The sequence below is a fragment of the Carcharodon carcharias genome, chromosome 7, assembly GCF_017639515.1.
Source record: "Carcharodon carcharias isolate sCarCar2 chromosome 7, sCarCar2.pri, whole genome shotgun sequence".
Classification (NCBI taxonomy): domain Eukaryota; kingdom Metazoa; phylum Chordata; class Chondrichthyes; order Lamniformes; family Lamnidae; genus Carcharodon; species Carcharodon carcharias.
The window spans coordinates 56,072,818-56,098,551 of record NC_054473.1 but is presented as its reverse complement, the minus strand read 5'-3'; the positions used below and the strand labels follow the sequence as shown (position 1 = coordinate 56,098,551).

At 42.7% G+C, this 25,734-nt stretch overlaps 1 protein-coding gene across 15 annotated transcripts in view; it reads left to right on the top strand.

The window, feature by feature from the left end:
* Positions 1-25,734, top strand: part of foxp1b (forkhead box P1b) — a 518,322-nt gene that overhangs the window by 379,827 nt on the left and 112,761 nt on the right. For all 15 annotated transcript variants that reach the window (XM_041192652.1, XM_041192651.1, XM_041192644.1 and 12 more), the window contains one exon: positions 11,463-11,552. In XM_041192652.1, coding sequence (XP_041048586.1) covers positions 11,463-11,552 — 90 coding nt within the window. The remainder of the gene's footprint in view (positions 1-11,462; positions 11,553-25,734) is intronic.

Genomic DNA, 25,734 nt, shown 5'->3' with positions numbered 1-25,734 from the left:
CTTTCTTCTATTAAGGCCCCACTCAAAAGCTCACCTCTTTTATGAAGCTTGGTAACCCCTTCTAATTTCTCTGCCCTTGGGTCGGTGTCTATTTTTGTCTGATTACACTGATATGAAACACCTTGCGATGTTTTCCTTTGCTGAAGGCCTAATATAACTAAGTTGCTGTTGTTAAAACCAGATCACTAGTATTAATTAATAATTTTGCCTGGTTTTCTGATTGAGGGGGCATCTCTACCAGGTGGGAAGTCCACCCAGTACAAAACTGCCTCTCTGAATCCAGTTACAAGATCATCTGCACATGAGAGGCAAGTTCCCTAGTCTCTAATGCGTAGCCAAGCCAGACTGGGAGCACTTGCTGCAGCAGGCCCCCTGTTGCATTATGAGGTAGAAACGTCAATCGAGCTGCCTGAAAAATTGGGCTAATTTTTAAATTAGTTTTGGAAGCTGTACATGGCATCATTATAAGACTAATGCCACAAGCTCCAATATCAAAAACACGCCAAGGTCCACTCCACTTACTTCTAAATGTTGGGCACCAGGGCCTCACAAACACCCCCAATTTTCCAGTGCTCAACTATGTAAGGCTGTATTAACTATGTTAAAGTTTAGTTTAAATGTTACCGCCCTTCACAAATCTGGCAAAAACTTGGTGGTGAGGAAATGGAAAATCTAAAACCATTATCTTATGTCCAGGACAAAAAGCTGACCTAAAAAGTACATAAATTGTATGTAAAATCTGTATCAGGGTGTTACTTATGCTCACAGCTTTGGATGATATTACTACCCAATTCATCCTGCATCAACATATAACTAAGCTGTGTTCTTTTACTGATTCAAGTGCTTTGCTGAACGGCTGAATTGATGAGCTTTTTGCAGCTGTTCTGCATGAATATCTTGCAAGGCTTTATGGTTAAACCATGTGCTATGTAGCAATTCATCTGGAAGAGTTGCTTGCATTTAGACCTTGATAACATTCTGCATAATAACTATCTTTTTCCTTTACTTAGTTCTATTCCTGCAATTCTGTAATTATTTGTATTCCAAAAATAACCAGCAGCTTCCCAGTACAACCCTTCATGATACAACATAACCTCTAATAGATCGCATTTTTAAACAATTCCTTTATTAATAAACTACCAAGTAAAACACCAATTGTTATGTTTTGCCCATGGCACAAATATTGGTTGCATTTGGCAAATAATTTATATTACCACATGCATTTAAACAAATTCCTTACCTCTGCATATAACAACAGTAAGTATTCACTATAATTGTACTCTTTATCCCTTCTGAGTCTTGTCTAAGCATCATCTGGCTGAGAGTTCAGCAAAATTTTTACTCACCAGATTCCTTTACGTAGTAGATACTGTAGGATTCCCCTTCGACCCATCATCGGATATTCTCCTCACTGCTCTATTGGAAATATTTAATATCACAGATATATTTCCAATAATCCACCTATTAGATTCAGCACATTGAGTCCAAATTACTCAATGGAGTTTCAGTATAATCTTGGCGGAATATGGCAACATTTTTCTAGGGGCTATTGACATCCCATTCCTCTTCACCCTCAAACTCTAATGGCTAAATAGCAGTAGATACTGCACTCTTATTTCCATAGTTTGCCACATACCGCTTTCAATATACTTAGCACTGTTGTGTGAACCGTGATTTTTTTAAAAAAAAACTTTTCTTGTGTTTTTATTTTCTAGTGTTTTAGGCAGTCCCTTCTGGTATTCCCAGCCAAGGGGGTAGTTTAATGATCAAGCTGTGCTAGTGCTGCCTCATAACTGGTCACTAGGAGATGATAAAGAGCTGTCTGGCCTGTTCACCAAAAATACGATAACGTGGCCACAAAAATTCAGCTTGATCACACAGGTAATGACGGCGCTGGTGTGAGCGTTACATGCGTGCACCAGAAGAAGGCACAGTAAGCAGATCATGACATCAGTCAGCACCAAATGCTAATTTGACCTCAGACTGGCAATTTTGGACCTCGCAACTCTCCTCAACACCCTTTGCTAAACAGGCATGACTGGACATGTGTTCAACAACTTGTAGAACCCCCCCCCCCCACCAGCACTATTTAAAGGAATTGTCAAGAACTTGCAAATTAGTTGTTGATTACTTTCTGCTGATTCTGTTTGAATTGATGTAAGTGCTGGGTGTTTGGAGGAGCTGACAACAGTTGATAGAGTCTGCAGGGAGTGGTGCAGCATGTGGGGAAATGTTGCTTGTGACTGCAAGGGCTCGGAGTGCAAGTCATAGCAGCTATGATAGCAATCTCCCTTGGGCTGCAGAGACAGAAACTAAGAAGACAAGCTGTGCACAGAGGAAGGAGGAGGGGGGGAAAGGGGGTCTAAACACAGACCTTACCTACCTCGGGTCTCCAGAGAACACTTCTCCTATCTCCTATGTCCAGTGTATTTGGCGTCTATGATTCACCAAGGAAGTGGTCAAAAAAGAACTCTGCCACCTCTTGGAACCAAAGCTGCAGCCTGAGAACAGGGCAAGGATGGTACTGCCATTGACAGCGAAGGTGACTGTGGCCCTCACTTTCTTTGCCATCGGATCCTTCAAAGCTGTAACGTGCAATTTGGTTAACATCTCTCATTTGTTGCTGCATCTGAGGGATGACAGAGGTTCTTTATGCCAGAAAAAGGAACTTCATTGTGTTTTCTCTGAACAGAGTAGAGAGAATGAGAAGGATCATGCATGTGGCTTTGTCAGGATAGTGGGCTTCCCTATGGCGCATTGTGCCTTTCAATACAAACTCATGGCTTTGTGGACACTGCATCTCAATGCTGAGATGTGTGAAATAAAGATTTCAGCAGTCGCTGAATGTGCAATTGGTGATTGTGCTAATGCTGGGGAATGCCCACTATCCTGGCAGCAGTCATGATATTTTCATTCTACTCTAGTCCACTGTTCCCTCAGTCTTCAACAGTCACGACAAGGCAGAGGGTGGCTGCTGGATGATGAGCTTTATCTGCCGTGCCTCTGGCTAATGATTCCCCTCTGCAACCCAACTAAACATGGCCAGCAAGCATATAGTGAGAAACCATGCTGCCATGGGGAATATCATTGAGCAGACTATCAGGGTGCTAAAGCAATGGTTGTCCTGTTGTGACTGGTATGGAGGAATCCTCCAGTATCACTGGAGTGAGTGTCACAATTCTTGGTAATCTGTTGTAGTCTTGACAACCTGGCCATCATGAGTTCACAGACTTTACCCCCATAAATTTGACAAGCACCTTCGGAGGAAGGGAGAAGGCAACTGATCCATTTACACTCCAAAAACCTGGGCATGCGCTGTGGTCTGTTGCATCATTTTTGTAGGTCCTTCCTGCTCTTCAATTCTTCATGGACCAGTTCCGGCCCCTGCTGTAGTCAGAATGCACCTTGCCTTTCAGATGCAGTTTGGCCTTAAGCTGTGCAGGCTGGCTTTAAGTGTTGCTAGCCTTGCTGCCGATCATTGCTTACACCAACTTAACAACCTGGGATTGGGAGCTCACTGCTTGAGAGTGCTGAACTTAAGCTCACATCCTCCTGTTTTTGTAGCATAGTGCTTCAATTTACCAACAAGCCTTGCCACAGAGCTATTCATATAACATATTTACGTATAGATCCAAAGATGAGCAGAATGAAGCGGGTTTACTGTAATAATTAGACAAACCTTCTAAATCAGCTAATAATTTGAATACTACCCTAGAGACTCTTGTTAGGTCCAATTAGTAGCATGATGTATTCTGAATTAGTAATCACTTGCATGAAACTGTACCAAATAAATATTACAAATTACCGTGAGTTTTTTTTTAAGTAGTTGCAATCACTGGTTTAACATCTTGTATTCTGCCTAGGGTAGGCAGCTGATGCTCCATAAACTGATTTTCACTATGTTGGGGAAAGATTTGGGCTGGCTAGCACGCAGTTTTGTGTGCTATTACCTTTAGAGTCCAAAATGGCATCCATGGTTTACACTTCTGGTGTGCCAGTGCACACTTTTGGCAAATTGTGCCAGTTGCCATATTGGTGTAGTGAAGTCCACCAAAAGTATGCAGATTAGCTAGATCATGATGTCAATCAGTAGTAACATTTTGGAGCTCAATGCTGCCACCAGTGCCCTCTCTTAACTTCTCACAGCTGAACATGTTCAGCACCATAGAATGCCACCATCAGTGTTATTTAAAGGGATCATCAACTTCTGGGAGGTTAGATGCTAGTTGATCCCCCCTGACTATTGCTTCAATTCTACAAGTGTTTAGTACTTTCTGTAGTTGTTCCAAGTTGCAGATGTCTGCAGGGAGTGGTGTGGCAGGTGCTAAAGGACTTCTTGCTAACTTCAAGGCTTCTGTACAAATCAGTTGCTCCCAGACATCAGTGCAGTAGTAGCCGCCCCCTTTGAAATAAAGTGTGACTTGGAGAATGAACAGAGACCACTCACAGCAGGTCACACTGTTGCAAGAGGGAGGAGGGGAAAGGCTCTCGGCAGGAAGCTATATCTGCCAATTCTCCCACCTGAATGTCAGTGAGTAATAATGTGTAAGGTGTCTGCGCTTCAGTAAGGATAAAAACAAAAAACTGCGGATGCTGGAAATCCAAAACAAAAACAGAATTACCTGGAAAAACTCAGGTCTGGTAGCATCGGCGGAGAAGAAAAGAGTTTACATTTTGAGTCCTCATGAACCTTCAACAGTTCTGTTGAAGGGTCATGAGGACTCGAAATGTCAACTGTTTTCTTCTCCGCCGATGCTGCCAGACCTGCTGAGTTTTTCCAGCTAATTCTGTTTTTGCTTCAGTAAGGATGTCTTCTTGGAAACCTGACACTCGCTGTAGCCACAGTTGCAATCTCAGAGCAGGGTGAGGATCTCATTCCTAGTGACTGAAGGTAACAGTGGCAATGATTTTTTATTTGTTTGGGTCCATCCAGGCACCAGAACTGGAAATGTTTGAAATATCTTACAGTTTACCATCCACTGTGGCATAAGAGAAGTCACTGAGGCTCCCTATTCAAAGGGAGCTAATTATATTTTATTTTATTCCCTCTTGCCAAGAACAAGCAGGCAGAGAGAGAATGCAGCATGGTTAGGATTGCAAGCTTCCCTATGGATCTGGGTGCATGTGCATCACATTACAGATACTGCACGTCAACTCTGCTATGTACTGGAAATGAAAGGGATTCTGCTCCCTCAACACCCAGCTGGTATATATGAACATAGGTATCAAATCAAGTAGATCAATACCCTGTATCTTGGCAGCAGTCATGATACCTTCATTCTGTAGCAGTCCACAATGCTACTTGCATTTGAGCCACCAGGGTAAACCAAAGGGTGGGGACTTGGCATCAAACATTATCCACTGATGACGTAGAAACATAAAATGATCTAAGGCACAGGAGGAGGCTGTTCAACCCATTATATCCATGTAGCAGTGAAAGAACTATTCAGTCTAATCCCACTTTCCAGCTCTTGGTCTGTAAACCTATAGTTTATGGTACCTGGGGTGCATATAAAAGTGTTCTTTAAATTTGATGAGGGTTTCTGCCTCTACAGTCCTTTCGGGCAGTGAGTTCCAGGCCTCTACCAGCCTCTGGGTGAATTACTCCTCAATTTGTCCCTAATCCTTCCACCAATTACATGAATCTGTACCCTCTGGTTATTAACTGCTCTGTAAACGGCAATAGGACCTTCTTATCCACCGTATCTAGGCCCCTCATAATTTGGTACACTGCAATTAAGTCTCCCTTCAGCCTCCTCTGTTCTGAATAAAACAACCTTAACTGAATCATTCCTGCTTCATAGCTAAAATTCTCCACGCCTGGCAACATCCTTGTAAGTCTCTGATATGCCATCTCGAGAGTGATCACATCCTTCCTGCAATGCAGTACACTAGCTGTGGTCTGACTAGTGTTTATTACTGTTCTAACATAACCTCCCTCCTCTTACACTATAAGCCCCAGACAAAAAGGAAAATATCTCATATTCTTCCTCGAACACCTTATATAGGGGATCGCCCATTTAGGACAGAGATCAGGAGAAATTTTTTCTCTCCGAGGGTTGAAAATCTTTGGAGCTCTCTCCCGTAAAAGGTGGTGGAATCAGAGTCTTTGAATATTTTTAAGGCAGAGGTAGATAGATTCTTGATAAGCAGGGTGGGGTGGAAAGGTTATCGGGGTAGGCAGAAATATTGTGTTGAGATTACGGTCAGATCAGCCATGATCTTATTGAATGGCAGAGCAGGCTCAAGGGGCCAAGTGGCCTATTCCTGCTCCTAATTCATATGCTTGTATACCTGTCCTGCTACCTTGAAGTATCTAAATACATGCACGTTAAGGTCCCTCTGCACCTCTATACCTCTCAGTATCCTACCATTTATTGTGTATCCTCTTGCTTTTTTTGTCTTCCTCAAATGCATAACCTTACACTTCTCCAGATTGAATTCAATTTGTCACTTTTCTAACCCTCTGACCCATCTATTTATATCTTCTGCAGTCTGTAGCTTCTTTCCTCACTATCAATAGCTAATTTTCATGACTCCCTACTCCTTTTTTAATTCCCTGTCAATCCTGTCCGAAAACCCTGTAACCAGGAATGTGAGCTGCTATTCCTGCCCCCCTTTAAGCCATTTGTCAGTAATAGCTATGATAATATACTTCCACATGCCTATCTGTGCCCAGTACTCACCTGCCTTATTCACTAGGCTCATTGCATTGAAATACAAACCACCAATCACTGAGCAACTCCTTTGTTGTCTATTTTGTAGCCTTTGTTTCTTTGACCTTCCATACTTGCTTATTAATTTTCTGCCTTCTATTTCTGGATTTGCTTCTCTTCCTTTTGAATTTACGCGCAGATTCCCATCTCCCTGCCTGTTAAATTAAACCCTACCCAATAGCATTAGCCCTGTGGAAGTGCAACCCATCCAGTTTGTACACATCCCAACTCCCCCAAAATCAATTCCAATGCTCCAGGAATCTAAAGCCCTCCTTCCTGCACCAGCTTGCCAACCACAGACTTAGTTTAGTTATCTTCCTATCTCTGTGCCAACTAGTGCATGGCACTGGGAGTAATCCAGAGAATCTAGATTCTTTTTGCTCCCGCTTCAAATTTGGGGCACCAAATGGAGGCCAATTCCAATTTTAAAGTCCGCTGGGTCTCTCTGCTTGAGCTATTGGTGGGAAACAGGGAGTACTTCCTTAAAGGCTATCCTGGGCTCATCAGAGCCCTAATCCACAAAGTTCTTTCCCCTCTCCTGGGTTTCCTCTTCCCCCTGGCCTGTGCATCCAAGCCTCTGTGCTCCTCGCCCCCCCTTGTCTGGGTCTCTTAGCCTGGCCTGGCCAAAATCCCCCCACCTTACCTCCCCATCTGACTTCCACGGTGATCACTGTCAGGGACTGGGTGCAGTCCCAGCAGTGGTCACCACTCTCAGTGGCGCTGCTGAGGCCAGAGAGCTGCCGGCCATTTGATTGGTTAGTTGCTTCCAGAGGTGGGACTCACTACCCAGATGGAGGCAGGTCTCAACCTGAGACAATTAATACCCCACTGAGCATAAAATGGAAGGGCAACCCACTAGACTGGGAGCAGGTTTACCACTGACTTTTTCGTCAGGGTTGGGGAACCCTGGCACAACATAAAATTTTGCCCCATGATCCCATGCTTGCTTTTGGTGACCCATCCAATTTAGCCTCCAAGCCTGCAATGTTTTTCTTAATGTGTTTTATTCTGCAGTGATCACTAGTTGGGCAGGATATAGCTTCCCTGAGCATTATGCACATTTTAGACTGCTTCAGTCCCTAGTTATGGGGAGGCGATGGTGTAGTGACATTGTCGCTGGATTGTAATCCAGAGACCCAGGATAATGTTCTGGGGACCTTGTTTCGAATCCCACCAGAGCAGATGGTGGAATTTGAATTCAATAAAAATCTGGAATCAAAATCTAATGATGACCATGAAACCATTGTTGATTGCTGTAAAAACCCATCTACTTCATTAATGTTCTTTAGGAAAGGAACTCTGTCGTCCTTCCCTGGCCTGGCCTACATGTGATCCCAGACCCACAGCAGTGCCCTCTGGAATGGCCTAGCAAGCCACCTACAAAGCCACAAAAAATGAATGAAACCGGACGGACCACCCGGCATGAACCTAGGCACTGGATATGACAACGGCAATCACAGCCCTGTCGACCCTGCAATGCCTTCCTTACATCTGGGGGCTAGTGTCAAAATTGGGAGAGCTGTCTCATAGACTAGTCAAGCAATATGACATAGTCATCCCATCCTCACGGAATCATACCTCCCAGACTCCACCATCACCATCCCTGTTCCACCAGCAGGACAGACCCAGCAGAGGTGGCAGCACAGTGGTATATAGTCGTGAGGGAGTTGCCCTGGGAATCCTCAACGTCGACTCATGGTATCAGGTCAAACATGGGCAAGGAAAGGTGCTGATCGAGCTAGCTAAATGACATAGCTGCTAAACTGGATCTGCGGCAGGCGGTGAGGGAACCAACAAGAGGGAAAAACATACTTGACTTCATCCTCAACAACCTGCCTGCTGCAGACGCATCTGTTCATGACAGCATCGGTAGGATTGACCACCGCACAGTCATTGTGGAGACGAAGCCCTGCCTTCACATTGAGGATACCCTCCATTGTGTTGTGTGGCTATCACCCATGCTAAATGGGATAGATTTTGAACAGATCCAGCAACTCTAGAGTGGGCATTCACGAGGCGCTGTGCGCCATCTGCAGTAGCAGAACTGTACTCGGACACAATCTGTAACCTCATGACCCAGCATATCCCCCACTCTACCATTACCATCAAGCCAGGGGATCACCCTGGATAAATGAAGCGTGCAGGAGGGCATGCCAAGAGCAGCACCAGACATCCTTAAAAATGAGGTGTCAACCTGGTGAAGCTATAACACAGGACTACTTGCATGCCAAACAGCATAAGCAGCAAATGATAGACAGAGCTAAGTGACCCCACAACCAATGAATCAGATCTAACCTCTGCAGTCCTGCCACATCCAGTCATGAATGGTGGTGGACAATTAAACAACTCACTGGAGGAGGAGGCACCACAAATATCCCCATCCTTAATAATGGAGGAGCCCAGCACTTCAGTGCAAAAGATAAGGCTGAAGCATTTGCAACAATCTTCAGCCAGAAGTGCCGAATGGATGATCCATCTTGGCCTCCTCCGGAGGTCCCCAGCATCACAGATGCCAGCCTTCAGCCAATTTGATTCACTCCATGTGATATCAACAAATTGCTGAAGGCACTGGATACTGCAAAGGCTATGAGCCCTGACAATATTCCGGAAATAGTACTTGAAGACTTCAGTACTTGACTTGTGCTCCAGAACTTGCCGCACCCCTAGCCAAGCTGTTCCAGTACAGCTACAACACTGGCATCTACCCGGCTTTGTGGAAAATTGCCCAGGTATGTCCTGTACACAAAAAGCAGGACAAATCCAACCCAGCCGTTTACCGCCCCCACCAGTCTACTTTTGATCATCGATAAAGTAATGGAACGATTCACCAACAGTGCTATTAAGCGGCACTTGCTTAACAATAACATGCTCACTGATGCCCAGTTTGGGTTCCACCAGAGCCCTTCAGCTCCTGACCTCATTACAGCCTTGGTTCAAACATGGACCAAAAGAGCTGAATTCCCGAGGTGAGGTGAGAGTGACTGCCCTTGACATCAAGGCAGCATTTGACAGAGTGTGGCACCTCGGAGCCCTAGCAAAACTGGAGTCAATGGGAATCGGAGAAAACTCTCCTCTGGTTGGAGTCATACCTAGCACAAAGGAAGATGAATGTAGCTGTTGGAGGTCAGTCATCTCAGCTCCAGGACATCACTGCAGGAGTTCCTCAGGGTAGTGTCTTAGGCCCAATCATCTTCAGCTGCTTCATCAATGACATTCATTCCATCATAAGGTCAGAAATGGGGATGTTTGCAGATGATTGCACAATGTTCAGCACCATTTGCGACTCCTCAGATACTGAAGCAGCCCATGTCCAAATGCAGCAAGATCTGGACAAAATCCAGGCTTGGGCTGACAAGAGACAGGTGTCAGACAATGACCATTTCCAACAAGAAAGAATCCAACCATCGCCCCTTGATGTCTAATGGCATTACTATCACTGAATCTGCCACTATCAACGTCCTGGTGGTTACCATTGATCAGAAACTGAACTGGACTAGCCATATAAGTACTGTGGCAGGTCAGAGGCTAGGAATCGTGTGACGAGTAACTCACCACCTGACTCCCCAAAGCCTGTGTATCATCTACAAGGCACAAGTCAAGAGTGTAATGGAATACTTCCCACTTGCCTGGATGAGTGCAGCTGCTACAACACTGAAGAAGCTGGACACTGTCCAGGACAAAGCAGTCCGCTTGATTGGCACCACATCCACAAATATTCTCTCCCTCCACCACTGACCCAATAGTAGCAGCAATGTGTACCATCTACAAGATGTATTGCAGGAATTTACCAAGGCTGCTTAGACAGCACCTTCCAAACCCACAACCACTACAACCTAGAAGGACAAGGGCAGCAGCTAGATGGGAACACTACCACCTGGAAGTTCCCCTCCAAGTCATTCAGCATCCTGACTTAGAAATATATCACCGTTCCTTCACTGACGCTGGGTCACAATTCTGGAACTCCCTTCCTAACAGCACTGTGGGTGTACCTACACCACATGGACTGCAGCAGTTCAAGAAGGCAGCTCACCACCACCTTAAGGGCAACTAGAGATGGGCAATAAATGCTGGCCCAGCCAGCGAAGCCCACATCCCGTGAATGAATTTTTTAAAAAAGCACAAAGTGCAGCACAAATAGGGAGAGTGTTAAAGTGAATGAGTTTGGACCATGCTGATTAAAGCTGATCTTAACTCTGTCTGAAAATGGAGCTTTTGTCAGATTCAGATTTTAATTGAATTCACATTTTTTCTCGGTGAGTCTGTTCCTGAAATAACGCCACTAATTCTGGTGTTATGCCCTTGTGCCAGATATATTAGAGGAGGTTGACTGCTCTTGCTTACGGATCACTTTTGAGTGACCTGTTTAGAAAATTGCTAATAATTACTCCTATGAATTATTACATTGACTGCTCCGTGAATAACCATGTATTCTCAGCAAGGACATTTTTTGGCTTCCTTGTTATAGACAAAGGTCATTTCTTGCCATATTTTAATTAGGTAGTGTGGAAAATGGCATGTTTTCATCAGTTCATTTTGAAGATTAGTTCTGAAATGGTAATGCTAAGAATAGTTCATACACTGAGGGATTTATTGGCAAATTTTGATCCAAAAGGTCAGACAAGTGTTGATAGGACACGACTGTGTGTCTCTTTTCAAACTGCAGGCCTGTGTGTCATGACAAATAAAAATGTTTTAAATGTTCATTTTGTTCTATTGTAATTATTTTATAACCTTTTGTCACAACAGCAACAGCTTCAGGAGTTTTATAAGAAACAGCAAGAGCAGTTGCATCTTCAGCTTCTGCAACAACAACATGCTGGGAAACCAACTAAAGAGGTATGTACATGTATTGAAAGAAGTAATATGCTATAATTAAAATGGAAATGGCAGAAAGAGGCCTGACATTGTGAGATATGTCTGTAGTGAAGGCTTTCCAGTGGTGTCTTAGCTTTGTTTCTTTTCTGTTTTCTAATTCAGAAAGGCTTACTCATCAACTGCAGTTCAATGTGCATTAATGACTTGGGGATGCAGTCTTCATGATGGACAAAGAAATGATTATTGTGTAGTCAAAAGAAGTTCAAAGACAGACAGGGAATTTCAGTTTTTCCTTAGAGATACACATTTCAGAGCATATAAATTAAGGCAAATGTTAAAACCCCACAGTCTGAGTGTAGTCTTCAAAGTCACAATGCTCTAATTAATGAACTGTGAGTTTCAGTTTGGACAAGTCGCAGTTTGATGCACTCATAAATCAACATGACAGGCTGACTTCTCATGCCTAGACAGTACTTGTCATTGAGTCACATCAGATGTAAACATGATAGGAAAAAGAGAATCTGAAGGAGGTGCAATTGATCAACAGAATTGGTAGAAAACCAACTTTTGAAGCACATTATGTATGATCACAGGAAATGGCTGTAACCTCAAGAGGCTTTCTCCTTCTGGTGATGCTTTTTTAAATAGAATTTCTAACAACCATCAAAAGTGGAATAGGAATTACTTAGCTTTTCTCCTGTGGTTTACAAGCCATAACCCCCTATTGTTACTTTGTATTGCTTTCTTTTAAAGGTATCAGATTTTTTTTTGTCAGATCCTCACCATTATATTTGAAGCCTAGCAATAACAGACTGTTGATGTTATTCTTCTCAAATGTAAGGCACCACGGGCATGAATTTTGGTTTGGTAACACCCAATGTTCAGAGCAACTGGTGCCACTTTGGGTTCAAAATGGCACCCGATGTTTGGGCACATTGTTCTGCTGAAAATTGTGTTGAATACCTTATTGGTGAAGGCGATAGAGTACAGCAAGTTCAAAGAATGTAGAACAGGTAGATTGTGATGTCAAGTCAGCATGCAACACTGATTTGATGTTAATCAACAGTGCCATTTTGGAGCCCAGTTCTCCAGCTGATATCATCTCTGAACGTGTCACAGCTGATCAAGAGAAACAAGAGTTAAGCAGCAGGAAGAACCCCCACCCCACCCCCAACCTTAAATGCAGTGCTATTTAAGGATCATCAATTAGTTGCTGGTTGATTTTTTGTTTCTGGCTGTTGGTACAATTCTACGAATGTTTGCTGATTTCCATAGTGGCTAAAAGTTGCGAAAGCCTGCAGGGAGTGGTGTGGTAAGTGCTGAGGGACTTTGCCTAAATTCAAAGCTTCTGCACAAACCAGTTGCTGCCAGAAATGGGTGCAGTAATTGACTTTTCTTTTGAAATAGAGCTTGACTGGAGAATAAGCACAAGGAACAGAGAACTTGCTTTATAAATTTGGTTTTATGGTCGCTTTTATCTTTGCATTGTGGCCAAGGTGACAGTGTGATGGTTAGTAACAGAGGGAGTGTGGGACTACACCTGAATTGGGAATTGGGGTTGTGCTTACTGGTATCTCACTTGAAGCTGGGCAGAAAGGGCTGCCTACACACATCAACTGCAGCTGGAGGATCATCAGTTCAGTGGTCAGCCCAAAACCTGTTGGTTTCCAGTGCATAGAGTTGCCCCCAGCCAAGTGTTGCAGACTGGCACATTCCAAGGTCCAGGACTACGTGCTGAGGGACGCACTAAAGTTTGGAGCAGCCGCCACAAATGCGCAATGGGGAAAGGTATAAGCTGATAGGAGAGAAGGAGGAGGGGTAAGGGAGATGAGGGCAATGTAGGCAGCCCTATTTTTTGGAAAAATATACTGAATTCATAAAATATCTGAAAGCACATTACAAAACATTTCAAAATGGTCATCACAAAAAGTGCAATCATATTCAAGTTTTCCGCATACATCATGAGGTACTTCAATGCAATCAATGAACATTACAGACATTTCAACATGGTCATACAGTCAGTCATACATACAGTCAGACAGTGCAGTGGTATTCAAGTTATCTCCACAGATCATGTTGCACTCTGAGGTACTTCAGTACAGTTGTGATATGTGTAGTATTCACTGCATAATTTCGATGTGAGTCATACAGCTGGAAGGGTATATACAATTCCCAACTCCTTCAGTGCACTATGGCTGAAAGGTCTTAGACAGCGACCTTTCCCCATTGCGCATTTGTGGCGACTGCTCCAAACTTTAGTGCGTGCCTCAGCACATAGTCCTGGACCTTGGAATGTGCCAGTCTGCAACATTTGGCTGGGGGCAACTCTTTGCACTGGAAGACCAACAGGTTTTGGGCTGACCACTGAACTGATGATCCTCCAGCTGCAGTTGATGTGTGTAGGCAGCCCTTTCTGCCCAGCTTCAAGTGAGATACCAGTAAGCACAATCCCAATTCCCAATTCAGGTATAGTCCCACACTCCCTCTGTTACTAACCATCACATTGTCACCTTGGCCACAATGCAAAAATAAAAGCAACCATAAAACAAACATTCCAAACCAAATTTATAAAGCAAGTTTGCATACAAATGTAAACTAATCACCCTTGTGCATTCCCTTAGTACCTGCCTTCTGTGTGCATTCACCACCCAAGTGGCTGTCACATAGCTAGCAAAAGGCTGCTGACTTTCAGTGGAGGAGACTGCAGATGGAGAATAACTTCAGTTAGCTCGTAGCCTAGAAGGCTCGGATGTGGACTGCATCATCTATGCATGGGTGGCAGCAGTCTGAACTGGCGGACTGACTGGCAACAGTAAAGGAACCGGCAGGGTTGCAGTAATGGGGGCACTGATGCTGTCATCCTCAGGGAGCTCAGTAGGTTCATGCTCCATGGAGCTGCTACCACTCCCCTAGGATGATGTTGGAGGACAGATTGCTGGGCTGCTCTGACACCCTGCAAGCCCCTTTGAACACTGATATTCACAGCCATGATGGCAGCAAACTGACTCTGAATGACTTCAGTCTGAGCTTCCACCAAAATATTCAGATTTTTGGCAGAAGCTGCTTGTGCTTTTTTAAAAAAAAATATTCTTTCATGGATGTGAGTGTCACTGCCTAAGCCAGCGTTTATTGCCCATCCCTAATTGCCCTTGAGAAGGCAATGGTAAGCTGCCTTCTTGAACTGCTGCAGTCCATTTGGTGTAGGTACACCCACAGTGTTGTTAGGAAAGGAGTTCCAGGGTTATTAAACAGTGAAGGAATGGTGATGTTTTCCCAAGTCGGGATGATGAGTGGCTTGGAGGGGAACTTGCAGGTGGTGGTGTTCCCATGTGTCTGCTGCCCTTGTCCTTCTAGATGACAGAGGTCATGGGTTTGGAAGGTGCTGTCAAAGGAACCTTGATGAGTTGCAGTGGAAGCTGTGACATTAGCCATCAAATGCTGCATTGTGTGTTAAAGGAGTTGGCCACCATTTCCATGCTGGAATGAATGGGCTGCCAGCTCTGCATAAAGCCCCTGTGCCAAGTTGGTGCATCACACCTCCATGCTCTTTGGCAGTAAATGCAGGCTTTTTGGCATGTTTCCCAATGCATCAAGCATTTCAAAGTGAATTTTTTTTTATTCATTCATGGGATGTGGGCATCACTGGCATCCCTATTGCCCATGTTCAGAGGGCACTTAAGAGTCAGTCACATTGCTGTGGGTCTGGAGTCACATGTAGGCCAGACCATGTAAGGACAGTAGATTTCCTTCCCTAAAGGACATTAGTGAACCAGGTGGGTTTTTACGACAATCGACTGTGGTATTGTCAGAATTTTAATTCGAGATTTTTATTGGATTCAAATTTCACCAGCTGCCAAGGTGAGATTTGAACCTAGGCCCTCAGAGCATTAGCCTGGGTCTCTGGAATACTAGTCCAGTGACAATACCACTTTACCACCACCACCCCCATCAAAGTCTTCTTCTATAGGAGTCCCATTGAAGTGTACAACTGACTCCTCTGCAACTGAACTTGTGCAAACTCGCCCTCTGCTGAGCTGACATCTGCACGATACTGTCCTCTGCCCTGGCTGCAATACACTCATGCCCGGTGTCGCACCAGGTGCAAATCCTGCCCCAATACTATCATATAAATCCTGCACCGTGTCAATATCTGTACAGCTGGTTGAGAGTTTTGAAATTGAGTTGGTTGCATTTTTTGGGCATGTGAAAGGAGAAAGGCACAGGGGTAAGCTTGTGCTGAGGGGAGGGGGGAATGCAAGAATTTCATGCTTATTTCAGAAGAGAGTGTGGGATGAGGGGGAAGTGGGATGTGATGAAGAGGATTAGTTACGAGAATACCTTTATCTTCAATTGATTCAGCCCTGACATTGATCACAGGCACAAAAATTGCTGTTCCAATAATGACCAGCACCCTTTTCTTCATGGGTGTATTGTACCTATCCTCCTTCAATTAACTCCTGCTACCTCAGGTTGTGCACCACTTATCCTGCAAGTATGTCAGTGAGTGTTATGCAACCTGTTTGGGTTAAGTGGCTGTCACGGTTGAATTGTTTGTCCGACCTGTGAGATGTGGGTATGAGGCTGGCAGCAATGGTAAGTGTGTGAGGTTACAGTGGATCATATGAATGTTAGGCATGAGTCTTGATTGATGGAGGGTTTTGGTATGTGAGTGATAGGGGTGTGGTGAATTGAGGAGTGTCTGAGGCAAGAGGTGCAGTTGGTAGGATTTGGCATTTGAAGATGCATTCACTTAACCACTCATTTGAAGCCATTGAGCTTCTTGCAGCACTGCATTCTGGTCCTTGGGTCTAGATCATTAGCATTGTCCTTTATGGCAATCTGCTCCCATTGCATTTTGACCACGTGACTTGTGAGCCTCCTGGTCTCCTGCGGATATAGGACATCTCTCCTATTTCCATCTCCTTCACCAAGGCATCCTGTGCAACGTGGGAAAATCTTGGTTCCATTTTCCCCATCTTTCCCAGATCAGATTCACTTCCTGTATGACTCCCAGTGCCTACTCCAGCCATCTTGTACCCCCTATTAAGAAGTGCAGACTAGCTTTAAGAAGTGCAGACTAGCTTTAAGAAGTGCTTGGAAGTTACAATTTTGGGCTCCTGCCGATATGTGTAGCCAGTGAACAGCACTGTTAGTGCTGCCTACATGTAACAGCAGGGGTCCAAAATTGAAGTTGGCATGCTGCCTACATTTTAATCAACAGGCGAGGGCTAATCATTCATCATGATCCCCAGACCCATTTTTGGGAGCTACCCAGTTTACCCCTCCTGTGTTTTTCCTGATAATGCTACACCTCATTTAGCTATAATTTGGTCTATTACAATTAGTGTCATGTAAGTGTAGATATGCTCTATGGAGCACATGCCAATGCAAGATTCAGATGGGACTGGAAACATATTAAAAAAATTGAACGTGTTTAAAATACAGTTGTAGATGTAAATAAAGGGTTATTATTACAAGTCTCATAAAGCCATTGCACAGCTGACAATTTATATAAGACTAATGGGGAGTAACCTAGGGAAGGAAAGTGGACCTTTGACATGTATTTGAGGGAGGGAAGTGAGGTACAAGTTTATCTGGATATTTCAGTTTTTCAACACTGATTATTGACCTGACAACGGAGCTGTGCAGGGACCTTTTTTGTGTGCATTCAATTGTAAGATGTAAACAAACTTGGTTGTATCCTGTGTTTGATAATTGGGTGGGGAGTACAGTTTGGCAGCATGTTTGGTGCTTTTAAATTCTTCCTCTGACAATGGGTCCTGTACGTTTTATATCCTGGCTTTTCATTTTGTAAAGCAGTGATTTGAGTTTTCCTATCGACAAATGTATTAAGTGGGACCAGAACATAGCAGTCAATCTAGATGCATACTGAATTGAAGTCAGTAGTTTGTCTAAAGACAATATAATCTAAGATACAATCCATAGGCAAAAAGATGTTTAACTAGTGCCACTGATGCTGTAATTGACCAGAATTGTTAGGCGTGATTTAGATAACATCATCATAGTTTGTTATGAGTTATGTTAGATTATGCATGTTAGATAATTTCCTTCCATTCATTGTAGTAGCAGCACTCTATTATCTTTCTATCAATCAGATAATTATTGTAGGAAATCTGTATAAAAGTTCTGTCTGTATTGTAGCCAGCATTGTGACTTATTATGCTTGGGCATCTGTTCTGCTGTTCCTTGCCACCGCACTACCACCACCACCACCACCCCAACTCTCCCCATCACTCCCCTGCCAATAGTCTCCTCACCGCTCCACTGATAAATATGAATGTCATGTCCATCCATCATTGAATTCTGCACTACAGAAAATGCTAACTGAAAGCACAAGTGCCTGGAAATTGAATTGCGCAAGGATGAGGACATGTTCCAGGTGCAGCATATACTACACACACCTAATGAGGCCGACGGTGAAAAATTGGTCTGGCAGCCTCAGTAGGATTTTACTAGTGAGCACCAGTCTCAGTCCCAGGGGAAGCTTGCTGGTCCATGCTGGGAAGGGACACAAGATGAGCTGACTGGGACTCCAGTCGAGGGCCAAGCCTGGAAGGTGGAGGTAGGAAGGCAATCAAGATTTAGGCAAGCATTGGCCCTCAGTTTTGTTGTGGAACAGGAGGAGTATTCAGCCAGGTATTTTTAGAAGAACTTGCCTCTTTGGTAGCAGCCTTCAACGGTCCTTTCTAAGAATCCAGGCTAAAGTACCCCAACTACCTTTTAGGATGGTCAGGTTAGGAGACGAGGTTGGGGGTTGGGCGGGGGGTGGGGTGGGTGGAGGGGGGGGGAGCACCCCTGCCCATCAGATACAAGTACCCTGCTATCAACCCAATATTTAGAGATATATCATAGAGCAAATCCTTTCACTCAGTGAGGCTGCTGGGATGTTGCTTAAACTTTTCACCTTCTGATTTGGAGTTGGGAATGTCACCATTAAGCTGAAAGCTTTCTCTTCCATTACTTTGTATAGCATGTTATTATCTCCGATATAGTTCACTGGATTTTAACTGGGTTCTTTTTTCAAAAAAAATGTGGAAATCATGTGTTTTTATCCATAAATATAAACTTGCTATCTCACCATCCCTGTTTAAGTTATTGAATGACTTACTTCCTTTTGTTTAATTAAAATGTGATTTGCTATATATTTTAATGTGCAATAAAATCCAGGGTCATATGCAACACCAAATACCACCATAAACAAATTTTCCTCAAAAAATAGGGTTGAGTGGGAGAGTAATTACCAATAATGGTATTGAGGTTCCATAGCTTGCTCTTACTTCATGAGGGAGGTAAGTTAAAGACTGTCCATGTGTGACAAATTTCCAAAATTTGAATTTTTTAAAAAGCAAATTTGTTTAAGATTATTAAGTCTCTAAACTGTCACCAATATGAGAGATAATACCTTAATCAGCAGCTTTAATTTATTGTGAGTAGGAAAAAGGGAATGTTGAATAATACAATTATGTCTGTTTTTTCTTGTTTTGACTCAATACCCAGAATTTTATTTGTAGTATATACTTAAATAATGAAAGCTTCAGCAAATTTTCTGCTAATTGATCATCAGTTTGCTATTGTATTTGCATGTGTCTATACTTAGTTTTCTGATCATACATTGTTCCCACAACTGGCACTATTGAATACACTATTTTTCTACATGTGGTGGTGGAGTGGGGGGAATGTTGTTTTGTGGGTGTTGTTTTCAATAAGCTTGATATAACTAATAGTTCTTAACAAATCTGTTTCTCATTAAATTGATTTACAATCTTGCTACTTTTGTCATGAATTTCTTATGTTGAATGTGTGAATCATTTCTTTATAACACTTAATGCATAGACCTTACGCTTTTTAATGGCTGCACAATTTCTTTATGGAGACGGTCACATTTCAGGACTGTCTGTTTTGATTATTTACCCTTTAAATACTTTAACACTACTTTAATTGTTTAGATCAAAAGTACACTTAGTCATCTTAATGTTAGGAAAATGCTCGTTTAATTTTATTAAGATTTTGAATAACGAATTTGAAATTGATTTTAGCTATTGCAAATTTCCATAACTTTTATGTTTCCTTCACACAATTAATTAAACTCAAGGTCAATCCAGCAAACACGTGAAACTGTATGCTTTTTATTTAAGAATTTGCTTTGGAACTCTCTTGATAGTACCATACATGCAACTCCCTTGAATTGCTCACTTGGTGCCACACCCATTTAGTTCATTTCTACTGTTAGTTACAGATTGGTCCAATATGCTGGTAGGTTTGTTTTATCTAATACAATAGAACCATAGAATGAAACAGCACAGAGGGAGGCCATTTGGCCCATTGTGCCTATGCTGGCTCTTTGCCAATTAAGCCCAGTTCCTGCTCTTTCCCCATAACCTGTAAATGTTTTCCTTTAAATATTTATCATTCTTTACTCCATCAAACCATTCATGATTTTGAATACATCTATCAAATCTCCTGCTAATCATCTCTGCTCCATGGAGAACAACCCCAGCTTCTTCAGTCTCTCCACACAACTGAAGCCACTCTTTTCTGATACCATTTTAGCATATTGCTGCTGTACCCTCTCCAGGGCTTTGATATCCTTCCTAAAGTGTGGATCCTAGAATTGAAAATTATACTCCAACTGATGCCTAACTAGTGTTTTATAAAGTTAAGCATAGCTTCCTTGTTTTGTAATCTGTTCTTCTATTAATAAATGCAACATAATTCCATTTGTTTTACAGCTTCCTCATCTTGTTCTTTCATCTTCAAAGATTTGTGTACATACACCCCCAGGGTTCTCTGTTCCTGCACTCCCTTTAGAATTGTATCATTTATTTCATATTATCTCTTCTCATTCCTCCTAACAAAACATATCATTTCACACCTCTCATCATTAAATTTCATCTGCCATGTGTCTGCCCATTTCACCATTCTCTATCCTCCTGAAGTCTGTTACTATCCTCTTTATTGTTTACAACATTACTAAGTTCATATCATGTGAAATCTTTGAAATTATATCTTTTATACCCAAGTCTATGTCTTGGTATATATCAAAAAGAACAGTGGTCCCAATACTGGCTACTGGGGGACACCTTCATTCCAGTCTGAAAAAACATCCATTCACCATTACTCTCTGCTTTCTGGCCTGTTGTCAATTTTGTATCCATGCTGTTGCTTTAATAACATGGATTAGTGTATAATATGGTACCATGTCTCGCACCTTTTCAAAGTTCATATACACAACATAAATTATAAGAGCCTATGGAATGGTTATAGCACAGAAAGAGACCATTTGGCTTGTTTCTGTGCCAGCTCTGCAAGAGCAACTGTGCTTGGCCCACTTTCCTGTGCATTTTCTGTAGCCATGTAATTATTGTCCCTTTATGTGTTTATCCAATTTTCTTTTGAAAACCATGACTGACTATAAGACGTAGGAGCAGAAGCAGGCCATTCAGCCCATCAAGTCTACTCCACCATTCAATGCGATTATGGCTGATCTGATGATCCTCAATGCCACTTTCCTGCCTTTTCCCCATAACCTTTGATTCTCTTACTGATTAAAAATCTGTATCTCAGCCTTGAATATACTTAACGGCCTAGCCTCTATAGACGTCTGCGGTAAAAAATTCCACAGATTCACTACGCTCTGAGAGAAGAAATTCCTGTTCATCTCTGCCTTAAATGGGCAACCCCTTACTCTGAGATTATGCCCTCTGGCCCTAGACTCTTCCACAAGGGGAAACAACCTCTCAGCATCTAGCCTTACAAGCCCACTAAGAATCTTACGTGTTTCAATAGGGTCGCCTCTCATTCTTCCTACCTCCAATGAGTACAGGCCCAACCTATTCAACCTCTCCTCATAAGAAAATCCCTCCATACCCAGGATCAACCTAATGAACCTTCTCTGGACTTCCTCCAATGCCAGTATATCTTTCCTTAGATAAGGGGACCAAACTGTTCACAGTATTCTAGGTGTGCTCTAACTAGTGCCTTGTATAGTTTTAGCATGACTTCCACATTTTTGTACTCCATTCCCTTTGAAATAAAGGCCAACATTTAATTTGCCTTCCCTATTATCTGCTGAATTTGGATGTTAGCCTTTTGAGACTCATGCATGAGGATTTCCAAATCCTTCTGTCCTGTAGCTTTCTGCGGTCTTTCTCCATTTAAATAATATTCAGCTCCTCTACTCTTCCTGCCAAAGTGCATAACCTCACATTTTCCAACATTATATTCCATCTGCCAAGTTTTTACCCACTCACTCAACCTGTCTGTATCCCTCTGTAGACTCTTGGTGTCATCCTCACCACTTCTCTTCCTACCTATTTTTTGTGTCATTTGCAAACTTGGTGATAATACAGTCACTTCCCTCTTCTAAATTGTTAATATATATTGTAAATTGTGGCCCCAGCACAGATCCCTGTGGCACTCCACTAGTTACAGGTTGCCATCCTGAAAATATGGCCCATGTCCCAACTCTCTGTCTTCTATTAGTTAGCCAATCCTCTATCCATGCAAATATATTGCACCCAATACCATGGGCTCTTATCTTATTAAGTAGCCTTATGTGTGGTACCTTATCAAACATCTTTTGGAAATCCAAATATATTACATCTACTGCTTCCCCTTTTCTATCCTCAAAGAATTCTAATAAATTTGTCAGGCGTGATTTCCCCTTAATGAAGCCATGCTGGCTCTGCTTGGTTATATTATGCATTTCTAAATGGTCTGCTATTACATCCTTTATAATAGACTCTAACATTTTCCCAATGACAGATGTTAAGCTAACTGGCCTATAGTTACCTTTTTTGTCTTCCTTTTTGAATAAGGGAGTTACATTGGCAGTTTTCCAAAATCTAAGGATTCTTGGAAGATTACTACCAGTGCATCCACTATTTATGTAGTTACTTCCTTTAATATCCTAGGATGCAACCCATCAGGTCCAGGGGATTTATCAGCCTTTAGCCCCGTTAGTTTCCCCTAGTACTTTTTCTTTAGTGATAGTTATTGTATTTATTTCCTTCCCCCCTTTTGCCCCTTGATTATTTAGTATTTTTAGTATGCTATTAGTGTCTTCTACCGAGAAGACTGATGCAAAATATTTGTTCAATTCCTGTGTCATTTCCTGATTCCCCATTATTGTTTACCCACCCTTATTCTCAAAGGGGCCTATGTTCACATTGGCCTCTCTCTTCCTATTTATAGATTTAAAGAAGCTCCTACTGTCCGTTTTTATATAACTAGCTAGTTTACACTCAAAGTTTATCTTCTCTCTCTTTATTATTTTTTGGTCATCTTTTGTTGGTTTTTAAAACTTTCCCAATCCTCTAGCTTAGCACTAATCTTTGCCACATTATATGTCTTTTCTTTCAATTTGATGTTATCCTTAACTTCCTTGGTTAACTATGGTTGGTTTATTCCCTTCCTAAAATCCTTCTTCCTCACTGGGATATATCTTTGTTATGAGTCATGATCTATTTTCTTAAATGTTTGCCATTATGCATCAACTATCTTTTCTGCTAAACTACTTTCCCAGTCCACTGCAGCCAACTCTGCCCTCGTTCCTTTGTAATTACCCATATTTAAGTTTAGCACAGTTGTTTCCAATCCGAGCTTCGTACTCTCAAACTGAATGCTAAATTCAATCATGTTATGGTCACTGTTTCCTAGGGGACCTTTTACACTGAGATCATTTATTAAACCTGCCTCATTACACATTACCTGATATAAAATAGCCTGAACCCTGGTTGGATCCACAACATATTGTTCTAGGAAACTGTCCTGAATACACCCTATGAATTTTTGCTCATGGCTACCTCTGCCAATTTGAATTTCCCAATCTACATGAAGATAAATTCACCCATGATTAATGTACTGCCTTTTTTACATGTCCTCATTACCTCCTGATTTATTCTCTGTCCTACAGTATAGCTACTGTTAGAGGACCTATAGACTATTCCCACCGGTGTCGTCTTCTCCTTGTTATTTCTTACCTCCACCCGTATGGATTCTACATCTTCCAATCCAAGATCATTTCTTGCTATCATACTTATTCCACGTCATACTAACAAAGCTACCCCACCACCCTTTCCTTCCTGCCTGTCCTTTTGAAAAATCACATACCCCTATTTGAAAAATCACATACCCCTATATATTTAGTTCCCAGCGTTGATCTCCTTGTAACCATGTCTCCGTAATGGCTATATGATCATACCCATTAACCTCTATTTGTGCCGTTAGTTCTTTATTTTGTTCCGAATACTAGGTGCATTTAAGTGAAGAGCCATTAGTTTTGCCTTTTTTTTTACCATTTTTTCCCTCTTTGACCCTATTTGCTGCTTTTTTTATGTTTGTACACTCTGTCCCTTACTGTCACACTCTGACTATCATTACCTAAATAGCTGCCCTGCATTACTGCCATACCTTTTTGCTTTGTAAGTGTAATTATCCCCTCTCCAGAATCCCACCATCTATTTAGTTTAAAGCCCTCTCTACAGACCTAGTTATTCAATTTGCCAGGACACTGGTCCCAGCATGGTTCAAGTGAAGCCCTCCCCACCGGAACAGCTCCCTTCTACCTCAGTACTGGCACCAGTGCCCTGTGAACTGAAACCCATTCCTTCCACACCAATCTTTGAGCCACATATTTAACTCCTTGACTTTATTTACCTTATGCCAGTTTGCCCATGGCTCAGGTAGTATTCCTGAGATTACCACCTTGGAGGCTCTGTTTTTAAATTTAGCTTCTAACTGTTCAAATTCTTTCAGCAGAACTGCCTTTCTAGTCCTATAAGTGTCATTGGTACCAATGTGGATGACGACAGTTGGATCCCTCCCCTCCCAATCCAATATCCTCTCCAGCCCTGAGGAGCTGTCCTTAATCCTGGCACCAGGCAGGCAACACAGCCTTCAGAACTCAAGCTCACAGCTGCAGAGAACAGTATCTATCCCCCTAATTATACTGTTTCCTACCACCACTACATTCCTATCCCCCCCCACCCATCTCCCCCCGACTTGAATTGTTCCCTATACCATGGTGCTGTAGTCAGTTCGCTCATCCTCCCTGTAGTTCCTGCTCTCGTCCACACAGCTTGCAAGAACCTCATAACTGCTGGACAGTTGCAGGGGTCAGGGCTCCTCGAACACTACCCCTGGGCCCCCATACCTGCTTCACCTGCAGTGACACCCTCCCGCCCCTCATCACAGACCAAAGTTGAATTACCTAATCTGAGGAGTGTGACCACCTCGTGGAGCAAAGTAACTAGGTAACTATCCCCCTTACTGATGTGGCACAATGTCTGGTTCAGACTCCAGCTCGTCAACTCGGATCCAAAGTTCCTCAAACTGCAAACACTTACTACAGATGTGTTCACTCTAGATCTCCTTGGTGTCCAGAAGCTCCCACATGGTGCAGCAGCAACACAGCACCTGTCCTGCCATCACCATCATATTTAATTTATTAATTAATTACTCTAGTATCCCTGTTTATACTTTTTATTATAATTATTTTTACACCAGTATCGATCCTATACTTAACAAGCTATTTTTAAGAAAAAGAGAAAAAACGGCTAGATACCCAAACACAAACTCAAGACCTTACTTTTAATTTAAAGCCTAGAAATACTCATCAATCCAACTCATCAATAGCTGCTCTCCGCGCTCTTTTCCCCCTCGTGCTCTTTTTCCTCTCATGCTCTTTAATGGCCTGTCGTCTCTCTCTGCGCTCCTTAATGGCATCTTGCCTCTATCTCCACACTCTTTAATGGCCTCTTGTCTCTCTCCCCGCTCTTTAATGGTCTCTTGCCTCTCATCTCTCTCTGCGTTCTTTAATGGTCTCGCACCTCTCGTCTCTCTCTGTGCTCTTTAATGGTCTCTCGTCTTTCTCTCTGCACTTTTTACTAGCCTCTCGCCTTTCTCGCCATGCTCCTTAATGGCTCTTGCCTCTCTCTCCGCACTCTTTAATGGTCTCTTGTCTCTCGTGTCTCTCTGCGCTCTTTAATGGTCTCTCGCCTCTCTCTGCGCTCTTTAATGGTCTCTTGTCTCTCTCTCTCTCTGCACTCTTTAATGGCCTCTCACCTTTCTCTCCGCACTCTTTAATGGTCCCTCGCCTCTCTCTTCATGCTCTTTAATGGCGATTGGATATGCTTCTACCACACTCTCAGGCAGAACGTTCCAGATCCTAATGATTGTCATG